The sequence below is a fragment of the Nematolebias whitei genome, chromosome 19 (assembly GCF_014905685.2).
Source record: "Nematolebias whitei isolate Nwh7 chromosome 19, NemWhi1, whole genome shotgun sequence".
In the NCBI taxonomy this organism is placed as follows: domain Eukaryota; kingdom Metazoa; phylum Chordata; class Actinopteri; order Cyprinodontiformes; family Rivulidae; genus Nematolebias; species Nematolebias whitei.
The window spans coordinates 29,717,722-29,732,167 of NC_056516.1; the positions used below are offsets into that span (position 1 = coordinate 29,717,722).

The following is a 14,446-nucleotide window of genomic DNA, read 5'->3' on the forward strand; positions in this document are numbered from 1 at the left end:
TTTTTTTTTCCTTTAGACACTTCCTATTGAAATACCAGCTGTTCATTAGAGTTTAAATTACTAACTGGGCCTGCTTTATGTTTTAATACACAACAGAGAGTACAGCTGAATGTTAATTGCTTCACTGCACCAAGCATTGCAGCTTTTTAACCTGCATTAGTTCAAGTTTCTCCATTTTCTTTCAATTTGTCACATGTTTAAATTATGCATCAGCAAATTTGTGAAGATTCAAAGTAAAAATAAAAGTGGGAAATGCTCGTGTTTGCCAATATCCACTGACAAACATTAATTTCCATTATTCATTCCTCTCAAACATAAAAATTCTGGCCATATTTTCAGATCCAGTCTGACTAAATATTATGCTCTTCTGCCCCCTAGTGGCAAAACTGTGACATAATTAGTCCAAACTGTAAAAAGGCTGATTTTAAACCAGTGAAACAGAATCAAAGGAAGCAAAAAGTGTAATTTTACCCGTTGGAGTTTATTCAATGTTAATTCCCATAATTAGTTTTTAAGCAAACATTCTGCCAGCAGGTGACGTTTACAATAAGTTAATCTGCTACAGTTTTCATTAGAGGCGTTTCTCATCCATTTATAACCAAGCAAACATTTTACAAAATGTGTTTTTGAGAAAACAACTTTTTGACTCACTAACATTTAGAGCTGTTATCAGTCAAACCATATGCTCTAATGCACTCAGTGAAATAACACACAGAAACACACACCGACATCAAACACATGTGTTCGAATACGAAACAAGAACACACAAAACAAAAGAGTGGAGACTGGTGATTAACTGTGCAGCAGAGGTGTAATTGGCGTCTCTAATTACTGTTTTGCCTCATGGTTCCTACCTTTAATTTTTTACCACATTTAAATCCCATAAAAACAATAACTTTGGCTTAGAAGAAAATAATTAAATAGTTAAAAATTCAGATGCAATAATATATTTTAGGCTTTATGCAATATTCATATATATCAAGCAAATGGAAAGCGTTAAAGACATTTAAAAAAGCAATTAAAGCTTCTGCATGAAAAAAAAAGTGTAACTCTTTATCTACATTAGCTTTATAGATGCAAGCACTAAATTTATATGTAATTACATAACAAGTGCTGGATTTACCAGGCACCACTTAAGCAATAAATCTTGCAAAACCGCATGTAACAAAAGGTAAGAAACATAATTACATTGCATATTTGTGGCAATAGAAACACCTTCCTTTCCAAGAACATAAAAAGACCTAACAAAATCGCTGAGATGTCTAAAATTTTCGCTCTAGCTGAGTAAATACTTCACAAATACATTCCAGATTACAGTTACAGCCTCCAGTCGAGGATCAGTTGTTGTTCAGGTTAGAGACTCGGGGTTGGATGGTTACCCGCCTCACCGGAGTCTGATCCGCATTCCGGTTGGCAACCAGCTCCTGCAGCTGCAACGCCCCCCCGCCGATGAAGCAGAAAGCAGGGCAGACGGGCCCAGAGCAATCGACATGACCCTCCCACAGTGGGCGCAAAGAGTGAGCGTCGTAGAAGGTGACCCGACCCTTCTCAAAGTCGAGGCACACACCGAGCCGGGGCGGCAGCGGGTAGGTGAGGCCTGCGGGAGAGGAGGGGCCGTTGCCGTTGGTGATTGGGTCTCGGTTGCTGTTCCCATGGCTGCTGTGGTGGTGGTGGTTGTGTTGCGGCAGATATATTTTACCCATCCCCATCGTAAGGAAGCAGAAGGGCGGCGCCGAGTCCATGTTATCCTCAGCGCCGCTGTCATGGCCGCTGTCTGGGTCGTAACTAAACAAGAATGGGTTGACTCATTTTATAGCAAAATAAAACGAGCAAACTTACTTTTGCATAGATCCATTTCTGACTGGAATCATTCTGAATGCGCTCTACTGCAAGTACTGTATTATTCAGACAATAAGGCGCACTTCAAATCCTTAAATTTTCTTAAAAATCAACAGTGAGCCTTATAACCCGGTGTGACTTATGTATTAATTCTGGCTGTGATCACTGACCTCAAACTGATTTTATGTGGTTATTGTGAACGAGTTGAATAAATTTTGACTTGTCTGACTTTTGTTTCGCTTAATGCGCCTTATAGTCTGAAAAATACGTTAGGATACTGACTGCTCTCAAGTAATCCACAGAAACCCACTTGAAAAAATCTGAACTGCCTCTTTAGGACATGTAACAAGAGGACTGAAAACTGAAAGTTAAATCAAAAGTCTCAGTTTGTAGGTTCAAACAGATCAGTATGGAATAACCTTTAAACTATTAAGTTATTAAATTATAACCAGTAAAACAGGAAATCTAAAGCCACTTTCTTGTATTTATTGGCATCCAAAACATTATAAGTGATTATTTTGTGATAAATTATTATTTCTGAGAGCTTTTCACGTTGCCCCAGAGCCAAATCAAGCTCAGTTGGGGAAAATAAAATCATGCTGCAGGGGTTTGAAAAGACTTTAAATTTAATTTTCTGATACTCACCGAGGGCTGGCCATGTCCTGTGGGAGGTGAAACCACTCCTGCAGTTTGGACTCCAGACCCACTCCCACCTATTCAACAAAGACGAGATCCTAATCAGGCTTTATCTGTTTTATTCTTTCAATAACTTTAGCCGAAAAAGACACATTTCATGGGAGGAAAACTCTTTATCAATAATACAACCAAAATATGGAAAGTGCAAATGATTTATCGACATCCTCACAAACTCTCAATTATCTTGTTATTTTCATTTCATGCAATATCTCATGAGATTCCACATGATCTGTGAAGGACTCAGCTTCAGTCACATCAGATTTTTGTTCAATATCTGGCAAATTTGCTAAATTATATCTATTTTTGTGCAGGCTAAGGTTGATTAGGTGTGGAGGCCATCTTGAATTGGGTTGATTCCAAAGCTTAATCACTACTTATATCTATATACTGTATCTACTTACTGAAAGTTTCATTGAAATCTGTACAACGGTTCACGAGATATTTTGCTAACAGACGAAACACGGTCGACTCCATCAGTTGATGCCAAGGTTTTATGCAAAGAAGTTGCGAGACGTGCTTTACTCCAAGTACGTGACGTAGAAGATGCTCAGCTACTTCCACACCATATTTTAGCTCAATGCCTGTAAAATTAACAGCTTTAAAAATTAAAACTATTTCTGTGTTTGCTAAGACCACTTGACTATGGCGGCCATCTTGAATGAGGTTAATGAGCTGTAGACGTACATCCATTATTTTCTTAGTGTTTTTATTTCATGTAATAAAGAGTTAAAAAATAAAAACAATACTTTTAGTTAGATTTTTGAACAGGAAACGTGACATAAAGTCTCTGCAGTCACCTGTTCACCCTGAATCCAAGACATTCTTCCTGAAGCTACGCATCCCTCAGAAAAAACCTGGAGTCCATGTTTACTTGCCTTCACAAGATAAGATCCAGGCTCTACTGAGCATGCCCAGTAGTGCCTCCCCTGCGTGATGGCTACATCCCCCACCAGGAGGTCAGACGTCAGGTGACAGGAAGTGAGAGAATGGTCAGCGGCCTGCAGCAGAGAGAGGCCGGGGACGCTTCGAGCGCCGCGCTGCTCCTTGTTGACCACCAGCCGGTCGGCGTGGAGACCCCAGCGAGAGTCCAAGTAGAAGTTCAGCACTGAGAGGACACAAGGGACAGAGGAAGACAAGATCAGGGAGGAAAAGACGTAAAAGACAGATAGATTTTAGAAACATGAGATCAAATTTTAGAAGTGAGCGGGAGGCAACAGAAGGAAAGGCGAACAGATTTACAGCCAGAAAGCAGAACAAAGGCGAGGAGAATAAAAACTGAGAGGAGAGGAGCAGGTGCACCTCCTCCTGTCAGCGCTGGAACAGAAGATATTGATGATTCATACAACAGTTTTCACCACAGAACTCTGACAGCTGGACCTTGTTTTTTAAAGATACCAGGGGGATGATAGCAGGTAAAACAGCCAACAGGGGCACGAAGGAATTCACCAATCGCACAAATCGACCCTTAAAAAAAAATCCTGGATCTGAATCCAATTTGTTAAGCCTCGGGTCTTAACAAAATGCAAACATCATCGATGCTCGGACAGATCTGAGTGAGAATGGGAGAAAGAGGGGGTGAGTGGGGGAGGGGAGAGGTCTAAAACCAGAGCACTTCTTACGTTCTGCAGGAGGCATGTAGGTTGGTAGCGTGGAAGTAGCACAGCTGAAGATGGCAAGTACAAAGCTGTGAAATGGAATTAAACCAGGAAATAAAGAGAAGGTGAGGATGTGTTGACAGTGACAAATCAGAGGCGGCGGTTAGAAACAAGAAGATGGGGATGGAGAAAAAAAAAGTGACTTTTTTTCAGTATTTCACTGCAAAAACAAATAAGTTTAATCTGTTAAGAATTTATGATAATAATCAAGGTGAGTGGCTCCTGTAGAGAGTGACCAACTTGTATCCCACTGTGCACGCATAGTTAGTGGAAATGTGTTAACACGTTACAATAAGTCTCCCATAATAGTTTAAAGATACATTATTAATTCCTCTATAAACACTTTATAAATTGTTAATAACTGCTTAATATGCATTAATTAACGGCGAGAAAGAGACTAAACATTTGTTCAGTTTTTGTTTGTAGATAACAATGTTGTAGCTCAGGTGCAGACAAGATTATCATGACATGTACAAAAAATGAATAAGGCTAGTTCCAGAGAATTTAGTATTTTTAATATATTTGAAAGTTTGACCTTAATCATACAGCTGAAAGAAACCAGACATTTTCAAAAAAGGGGTTCTGTGGAGAGATTTTAACAATTACTATCTCACCTGTTGTAGATATCTCTTTGACAAGCCTCAGTTTACGGAAAAAGAGTTTAATTATGAGCAGATTAATAAGCTAACAATTTGGTAAATGTTTACATCGCAGCATTTTTTAAATTTCATGATCATCTGAGCAGAAAAATGACAATATTCCTGCAGGAAGTGAACTCAGGTTACACCAAAAATGCTACAGCTTGTTACTCCCACTGCTTTCTGCACTTACTTACCAATCTTTTTGAATATATTTGACAAAAAACAAACAAACGTATACTGTTTTTCTCTACGTAAAAATAGGATTATAATGACAATTCACATTTTTTGAGGATCTAGGTCCCATGTGTCAAACTCAAGACCCAGGAGCCAAATATGGCCCTTGTTAACATCTCATCTGGCCCCAAAATGATATTTTAAAGGTAAAATACTTTTGATGTTTTAAATTTTACTTTAAAACTGGGCATGCTTTATTTAGTGCAGACTTCTCATGACGTCAGATGAGAACAATGAAACTCTTGTTGAGGAACTTGCAACCAAGAAAAGATGTCAGGTATCAGATGTTTTTCATTTTGACCCCCCTTTTTTATTGCATCAGCAAGAATTATCTGATATTATTAAATGAATATAAAAGGGAAATCCACACATTGTTCATTGTGAATTTATTATTTATTATGCACCTTTTTCTTGAGCAAAACAATCAAGGTTTTCTCACCTGGTGCAGGGGGCGTGTGCAGGTACACCTCCTCGCTGTACTCCCCGTACCCCGCCTTGTTGCAGCCTCTCACTCGCAGCACATAAACACTGTCCATCTCCAACCTGTCAATCACAGCACTGGTTCCACTCACTTCGTCCAAGCGCTGCCAGCCCCAGCGAGCTGCAGCGAGTCCTCCTCTGATCCCGCCTCTGGACGCTCCTCCTGGTACCACGCCGCGGCGGCGGTACTCCACTGAGAAGTGCCAGGCGGGCGCAGACTCTTGGGGCAGTCGCCAGCACAGGAAGAGCTGATCATAGGCCAGAGAGCGCTGGGTGTCAATCACTGGGGCCTGAGGAGCTACAACAGGAATATGCTCAATGTAGAGGCTCTTAGTTTTTATTTATTTAAACACATTTCTTCTGTCTTATTGTATTCTTCCCCACCCTTCCTCCCACAGCTGCCCTTCTCACCCTGGATGAAGTTCAGCTCTGTCAGGAGTTTAAGCTCTTTGGAGACGTCCAGCTGGAAGTGTCTGAAGGATGGATCAGCAGCTAAAGCGAAATGCTGGAGATTCTCAATTGCTTTGCTCAGCCTGGTAAATAAACGAGAGCGAGAGAAAGGAATTGCAACGATGTTTACAAAACGCTTTGATCAAGACAAATGGAGGGAGACACAGGATGATAATGTGGGAGGCATGTTTGGAAAAGATAAAATAAAAGATGAGGCTGCAGCCTCTTCCTGTATTTTTATTTCGCTTGACAAATCTAACAGATGGGCCAAAACTAATATAACTTTAGTCCTCTCGTAATACATCACTGTCCTATTTGTTGCTAACACTAACACGTTTAATTTCCATTAAAGACAGAATGACAAAATATCGCCTTCCTGGTCAAAATGGTGAATTAACTGTGGCTCAACGTAAAAATAAATAAATAGGCTGTAATGATTAATGCACATTTGCTGAATGTTTATTAAAGATAAACCTCTGTGCCTTGTTTATAAAGAAGATGCTACCCACTGCGACAGTGACTTTTCATTAATTATAACTGCAGCGATATAAAGCAAACACATCTGCCGGAAGATGGATCATTAAATGTATACCAGAGTGGAGCGATTTACAAATACATCTAAATCGGTAAAGTCCTACTTTCACACAACTGAGAACCCCAGATCATTTCAAGTTGGAGCTTTAAGATTTTGTTTAAAGCTTAAAGCGGTCATTGAGCAAATGAAGAAAAAAGAAAAATTAAGCAACGTGTGCTGCCGTTTTATCGTTTTTATCAATAAAAAACAACAACAACAAGGCATTAATATCTATTTAGGCTCATTAGGAAGTAAGAACAAGGGTAAACAAAAGGACAACCTGTTGTGAGTTTGTCGAGCGGCCTGCACAAAGCAAGGCTGGTCGGTTTCTTTCAGCAGCTCCTGGGTGAACGCCATGAGCCCAGCGTGTTCCATTAAGCTCCGCCTCTCCGCCACCTGAGCGGCCAACGCCTCGCCTCGCTTCTGCCGCGCCGCCTCCAGAGCCTGGGTGAGCGAGGCGTGACGCTCAGCCAGAGCAGCGGTCAGATCCCTGATGCTCTGAGCCAGCTGCTCTCTGGCTGACACACTGTTCACCTGAGGGCGAAAAGACACGTGGAGAAAACGTCAAACATCTGAAAACTAACACTCTGCTGAAGCTGGCTCACATCTTCACACAAGGCCTTTGTCTTTTATAAGAAGGTGCACCGAAGGTCATAGTGCACATCAGTTAGAAAAGCCCAAGAAAGAGAGCAAAATGTGCTACAACGCAAATATTATTAATGTTTTACAAACACAGTGAAGTTTGTTGGTACACTCACATCTCACTTCTCGTCTGTCTAGCTTCCACAACTCTTCATCGTGTGGCTCATCAACTTAATTCCCCTGTAGTTGCTACAACTCTGTACATCACCCTTGTTCTTAAAAATGAACTTTGCTGTAGTAGCCCTGTCATCTAAAAGCTCTTTTTTACCACCCAGAGCCTTTAACAGCTCCTCTCTGAACTCCTCACATTATTATTTCTCATCCGATGCTGTCTGGCCACGCTCTCCTCTGCCACAACCTTACAGTCCCCAATCTCCCTCAGGTCTCCTCTTCTACACAGAATGTAGTCGACCTGCTCCTTCCTCCACTCTTCTAGGTCGCTCTATGCTCCTCCCTCTTTTGGAAATAAGTGTTGACTACAGCCATTTCCATTCTCTTGACAAAATCCACCACCATCCGTCCTTCCTGGTTTCTTTCCTTGACACCAAACCTACCCATCACTTCCTCATCCTCTCCATTTCCTTCACCAACATGTCCATTCAGGTCTGCTCCGATCACCACTCTCTCCTCCCTGGGAATATTCTCTATCACTTCATCCAGATCCTTCTAAAAAGTATCTTTCTCATCTATGTCCCATCCAACCTGTGGAGCATAACAACTGACAACATTTAGCATCAAACCTTCTGCTTCTACCTTCAGACACATCACCCTGTCTGATGCTCTCTTTTCACCTCTACTACATTCTTTGCCAACTCCTCCTTCAGAACCACACCTACTCCAGTTCTCTTTCTAGCCACACCATGGTAAAACAGTTTGAACCCTGCCCCAATGCTGCGAGCCTTGCTGCCCTTCCACTTGGTCTCTTGGACACATAAAACATCTACCTTCCTTCTCTGCATCATGTCAGCCAGCTCTCTACATTTGCCTGTCATTGTCCCCACATTTAGAATTGCCACCCTCACTCCTACATGCTTGACTTTTCTCTTCTCCCTCTGTCTCGTGACACATTTCCCTCTTCATGGTCTTCAACCATGTACCCTGGCAAGACTATTCTTGCAATATTGTTATGGTTCCAACTAAGTATGGTATCACAAGTCCCTTTAAGCTTTTTATCAGCTATTAAGCCAATATAAAGGGAAGAAACAGCCAATGGGTAGTTTGGTATGGTTGTGTGCGCCACATTGAACATGGAGCAGAGATATCAAAGGCAAGAGCTGTCTAATGAGCCCAGAATGAATATATAGATGTGTCCATGTTAAATGGAAAGGTTACAAGACTATCTCCAAGCAGCTTCATGTTCCTCTGAACACAGCTGACAAGATTATTAAAAAGTGCAAGGTTCACGGAGCCAAAATCAAATTCTTAGGCAGTGGACACAAGAAGAAATGCAAGCCCAGGTTGATCCGACAGATAGTGCAGATGGTAGAAAAATAGACAAGGAAACCATTAAAAGACATTCAAGCCAAACTCCAAGGTCAAGGTACGTAACTTTCTGACTGCAGCATTTGTTGCACTTTGAGTTATAATGAGCTCTGTGGGAAAAGAAACAGAAAAACAAGCCAGACAGGAATTTGACTAAATGTATGATGATGAGTCTCAAAGTTTCTGGGACTAAAAACTGGCGTTTTTGGCTTCACACGAACAGTTATAATAACTGGTCAAATACAACATAAACCGTTTTGTATTAAATGTGAATTTATTCCAAATAAATCTGATTAAAAGCATCACCAAAAGACATAATCTGTGCCTTTAGCTGTTTAATGAGGTTGAACTGCTGACTGGTTTTTAGTTTCATGTTAAGCAAACATTTGTTGGGCGTAAGTTTTAATCACCTCAGTCTGAGTGATGGAGCTCTCCAGCTGTGTGATCTGAGCCAGAACGGTGTCCTGGTTAGACAGAATGTAGTTCATCTCCTTAGCAATCTTATCCTGTTGAGTAAAAAAAGATAACACAGATTCAAAGTCAGACATTAACTCTCCATTAGCCTGTCTGTGCTTATCTCTTATACATCAGAATGTATGATTTTTAAATGTTAAATCTGTTTATCATTAATTTCTATCCACAGCTTGGGTATGTGACCAATCACATGTGAGTATAGGAATGAAACTTTGTTTGAAAGGATTTTATACATGTATATTTGTATTTTTATGACTGTTTTGCTTTATTTTGGAGAAGTCTGACCTTCAGAGCTTGGTAAGCCTGAGCCACGGGGAGGATTTTGTGTCCGGTGTGGATTCGACGCAGTTTACAGAGAGGACAGAGCAGCCGCTGGCAGGATCTGCAGTAAAACTGCAGCTTCTCGTGGTCGTGCTCCGTGCACGTCAGAACCTGAGGAGGAGATGCTCGTTAAAATTGAACCCGTTCATCCGAGTCACTCTTCACTTGTGAAAAACAGAACAAAGACAAGTAACAGACATTTATTTATAATTGAACATTTTCACTTTGGGAGAATAGACCACTGCAGGTAAATGTTCCTGGATTTTTTTCTGTGAAACACAGATTTGTATTCCTAAAGCTAAAAGTATAATATGAAAAATTTTCACTTCTGTTAAACAGATTTATTTTATTTAATAAAATTCAATTCAATAAAAATATACATTATTAATCCCAAGGGGAAATTAAGTAACGTCATAGCTCATTATCCTGGTTTTATTCAAGAGTTGCTAGATGCTAATGGCTGTGGGAAAGAAGGATCTCCTGCAGTGAATCCGAAGAGTCCGGACACAGATACTGATCTGTCCACCCGAATCCAGTCTGCCGCCAGATCCGGCGGACCCCACGGTCCTCCTGGGCAGCAGGACTGCCTGCACGCCAGGCGGAATTCCTCCCTGAGCGATGGTCACTCCTCCCATCAGTCTGCCAAGCTCCTTGTCGCCACGGACACACAGCCGAAGGTGCCGGTGGATGATCCCGGTCCTCACGTTGTCACGAGCTGAGTTTCTCACCAGCTCCAGGATCTCAGCGGTCAGGTACTTGAGCACCGCCTCCAGGTTGACGGGAATTCATCCACGGTGCCTCCTTTTCAACTCATTTGGGATTTGGGGCTGTAGTTGAGGTATTTGAGCTTTTGAGAAGTTAATCAGCTGCTCCTGGTTGTTAAAATAAAGCCTGTTGCCATGGTTACACAGCATAACAAAGGCCCAAAAGTAAAAAGGTTGGAGTAAAAATCCTTCCAGCTGCACAGCGGAAATAACCATCAGAAAAAAAGTGATTTACACCCAGAAAAAGAGGAATTAAGGTTTTCAAAAGCAATAACTCAGAATGAATGTAACATAGCTACATGAATGCTACTCCAACATGCAGCCGCCCTGTGCAGCGAGATTCTAGAATATACATGTTATAGTTTTATAATCTAAAAACCTTTGCTGACTAGATAAAAAAGCAGCTTAAATGGGCATTTTAATAGTTATCTTTCATGCAGATAAAAATTTGAAACAAGTGTATCAGTTGCACCTTTGGTCTGAAGTTGAGCGTTGGCAGGATGTGTTCGTGTTGTGCCCGCGGCGTCCCCCATGGGTGATAGAGCTTGAAACACTCGTTGCAGAAATTTGCTCTGCAGTCAGCGCAGCCCTTAGTGGCCTCCAGAGTTTGCGGCGGTTTACAAAACTGACACATCACAGCAACACTGCCCAGGCTCACTGTGTGTCTGTACCTGAAGATAATGATCACAAAAAGAAAAGGGTAGAAACAACAAAAAAATAATGTTTTTGGTTTGTTGCGTTGTGACAAAACACCTTACGTTATCAAATGAGGGCGTAAATTACTGCTTGGATGCTATAAGACAAGTCAAATCAAGGTGTCTAAAAGGTGCAAGGATCTAGAATGAGACAGGAAGAAATATGTGAGAAAGTGAAGAGGAAGCTGCTAGCCAGTGGAAACACACTGTCAGTAAGTGTAGCTACAGGACAGTATGTTGTATTGCACACGGTGCAGGATTTTTCTCAGTTCAGCTGCTGCTGAATGGTGACGATCAGATTTGGAAATGTTCCCACACCTCCAGTTTTTCCACTTTGGAGTCATTTATTCATTTACATCCGGTTCCTTATCATCAAATCAGTACTAATGTGGAGGCTTTATGTGCTTATCATAGCATTTTTTTTTTTAAATATCGTTTTCTAATAGAAGTGTGTGAACACATCTGCAAGCGACCTCTCCACGATTCGCTCCAGTGTGAGGTTGCGGAGACAGTCAGTGAGGCCCTTCTCGCCCAGTTGTACGTCGCGACTGCAGAGGGTGCAAGGGAACATCATCAGCAGGGGTGGGCCCTCCTTGCGGCGCCGCCCTGGGTACGCCCCATGACCAGGAGAACGAGGCATGGATGGCGATGGCGGATGAGGACCTCGTGAGCAGATAGGAGAAATTTTCAATTAAACAAACGTCGCAAATTTGAGAAATCAAAACTAAATAATCGAACTAAAGATGCATTTCTTACCTGATCGCAGCACACGATCAATAGGCCGCTGCTCAGCTTTGGGAGTGGGCCTGCGAGCCTGACGCGGTGAGCGGGTGTTGGGGGTGGAAGCTGGAGAGTTGGGCTCTGGGGGGAGGTCCGGAGGCGGGTAGCCATTTGCCACTAGGACCTCAGAGGCACACATTAGGCAGACGCTGTGCTGGCACGGCAGGACCACAGGCTGTTTGACTATCTCTTTACACACAGGACAGTGCAGCTCATGCTCCAGGCTCTTCATGTTTGACTGTTGGAGGCAAAGAGATCATGGATTATTAAGACGGGAACCTTTTATTCTATAAGTCCTTTTAAATTCAACATATAAAGGGAGAAACGTGCATATCAAGCTTTTAACTGGATTGAAAATGAGTAAATATTGCAATATTGGATTTTATGGACAGATTTATAGCAGGAAAGTAGTCAGTTGAGAGGAGATAAGAGAAGCCAGTGTAAAAAGATGTGGCATACAGATGACACAAGCCATCATTTTTGTAAATTATTGATCAAGACCAACCATCAATTATTCATTTTCTGTGTTTCTTTTAGAACAGCTCCAGGAGTCCGATTTTTTTTTTTTGCATGACATCAAACTGTATTTGTTACATTTATTACAAAAAGGTGCATCAATTACTACAGGACAAAAACGAAAAGTGACTCCACATACACATGAATTCAAGAAACATTAATGCAACACAGTAACTCAACCTTTCTGTACCTTCATCTTGAGCCAGCAGAGTCAGTGAAACTACATTAGAGCTACAGAGTGAGATTATTAAGTGTCAGATTCACTCGAGGACATCAGTTTGACAAAAGCTGCTTCTAAAACCCGACTTCACACCTTCAGTCACTCTATTCACATTTTTATGAGAAAACAAAAAAATACAATTATTCTAAAATCTCTTAGATCTTGTGCCCACTTTGTATTCGTTAGTCTCTGACATTCAGACAGGATGCCCTTGACACACAACCTCCAAACAAAAACAGCTACAGGTCCAGCCGCTCTCATCACTCTCACTATGAATTAACATCAAGAAGAGGATGTCAGAAGCTGACTGAGTGCTGCTCGGGGGAATTGTGTATTTTCTCACTTCTGTGTGTGGTGATGCAGGATAATGCAGGCAGATAAAGCTCATTTGTGCATATATTCTTTTCACTATAAAGATACAGACATATTTGCTGAGACATTATTCCACAGTCAAGACCTACAACAACAACAACCTACTTCAGTCAGCCTCTGTGTCATTCTCCAATGTCAACTCCGGCCTGTCTGCCTCCTCCTCCTCCTGCAGCTAATCCTAACAAATCCAGGTTACTGCATGTTCTGCAAGCTGTGGACCTCTTCATCCACCTCTAATGGATGCTGCATTGCTGGTGCAGACGTAAAACAAGCGCATCCTTACCTTCACCTGGAATCTAGGCGCCATGATAGTGAACTATATGGCTATATATCCCGCATGAGGACAGCGACAGAGAAGAGGGAGGAGTTTGAGGCATTACATCGTCAGTAAGGAGGTGTAAGATGAGAGGGAAGCTCTGATTCGACATCCTGAAAAGATGCTGTTCTGCACATTCTCTAACATCTTCTTTTTTTTTTTTTTTATCAGACCATCATTGTTCTGAAAACCCCATCCAAGCAGCTTTTCTTTTATCCTTTTTTTTTTTTTCCCCTCAGCAGCGAACTGGAGGCTTGCATCCGGTCTCCATGGAAACGACCATCCAATGAGCCCCGTAAAACAGCCCGTTTTACCATTTTATATTTATCAACATGCGCTGCATCTCGTCGAAAAACACCGTTTTTATTTGGTTTTAGATAAAAATTCAAATCGATTCTATGAAGCCATTTTATTCAAGCCCCACCAGAAAGAGCAACCTCAAAATAACGAGCAAATCCTCACCGAGGATTTTTTTTATTTATTTATTTATTTTCATATATCTTTCTTTTTATTTGGCTTCTCATATCATTCCCTATAAATTCATAAAGCTTCAGAATTTGATATTCTTACAGAGGCAAGCCATAATAAAAGATAAATTAGTACTCACGCTGATGCGAACCAACGCTTCCATGGCGGACGAGGCTTTCACGTCCATCTCTGCCCCATAAAAAAAGCTGCCCCCCGTTTTCATCATCTAACTCGACCCAGACCACAAAACCTGTGGTGCATCCTAATGACACGAATAAATATCACACAATCCCTCCAGATTACAGAAAATAATCGATGAATCGTTCAGTATTTCCTGCGTTTGTTTTGTTTCAGATGCGCACGAGCAACCAAACCGCTGATAAACGTCGCACGTGCTGCGGAGAAAAAGACTTGGATTTTTTTTTTTGTGTGTAAATATATATTTACATCCACGCTGAATAACAGATGCTGTGGCCTTATTCCTCATCAGACATCCAGACCCCCCCTCAGCTCCTCCCACCCCGCACCCCGGATGCCTTTGAATGATGCGCAACAGAAAAAAAAAAAACTATATAAATAAATAAATCTTGAATCTGCAATTTGTTTGGTTCATGATCCTCGTGGATCTACATGCTTTACATCCAGCTGATTATATATCAAACAAGAAAAAAAAAAAGATTGTATATTAAATATCATTAATTTTGACTAAAACATGGAAAAAGGCTGAATTGTCCGTTTTTAGGATTGGAAAGAAGAAAAAAGGTTTAAAAAACATGATTTAAAACTTTTGCACGGTGCTGTAATTTCAGGTTGTGATTCTTTTTTTT

The 14,446-nt window shown here is 41.3% G+C and overlaps 1 protein-coding gene across 1 annotated transcript; it reads right to left on the minus strand.

The window, feature by feature from the left end:
• Positions 1 to 804: 804 nt before the first annotated feature.
• On the minus strand, positions 805 to 14,127 carry trim46b (tripartite motif containing 46b). Its single transcript, XM_037693372.1, has 12 exons — positions 13,759 to 14,127; positions 11,704 to 11,965; positions 11,421 to 11,610; positions 10,725 to 10,923; positions 9,453 to 9,599; positions 9,104 to 9,199; positions 6,850 to 7,103; positions 5,957 to 6,078; positions 5,505 to 5,843; positions 3,411 to 3,640; positions 2,485 to 2,552; positions 805 to 1,785 (listed from the first exon to the last, which is right to left on the minus strand). Exons 1-12 carry the CDS (start codon positions 13,843 to 13,845, stop codon positions 1,338 to 1,340), a joined length of 2,442 nt encoding a protein of 813 aa, XP_037549300.1. The 5' UTR covers positions 13,846 to 14,127; the 3' UTR covers positions 805 to 1,337.
• Positions 14,128 to 14,446: the final 319 nt, after the last annotated feature.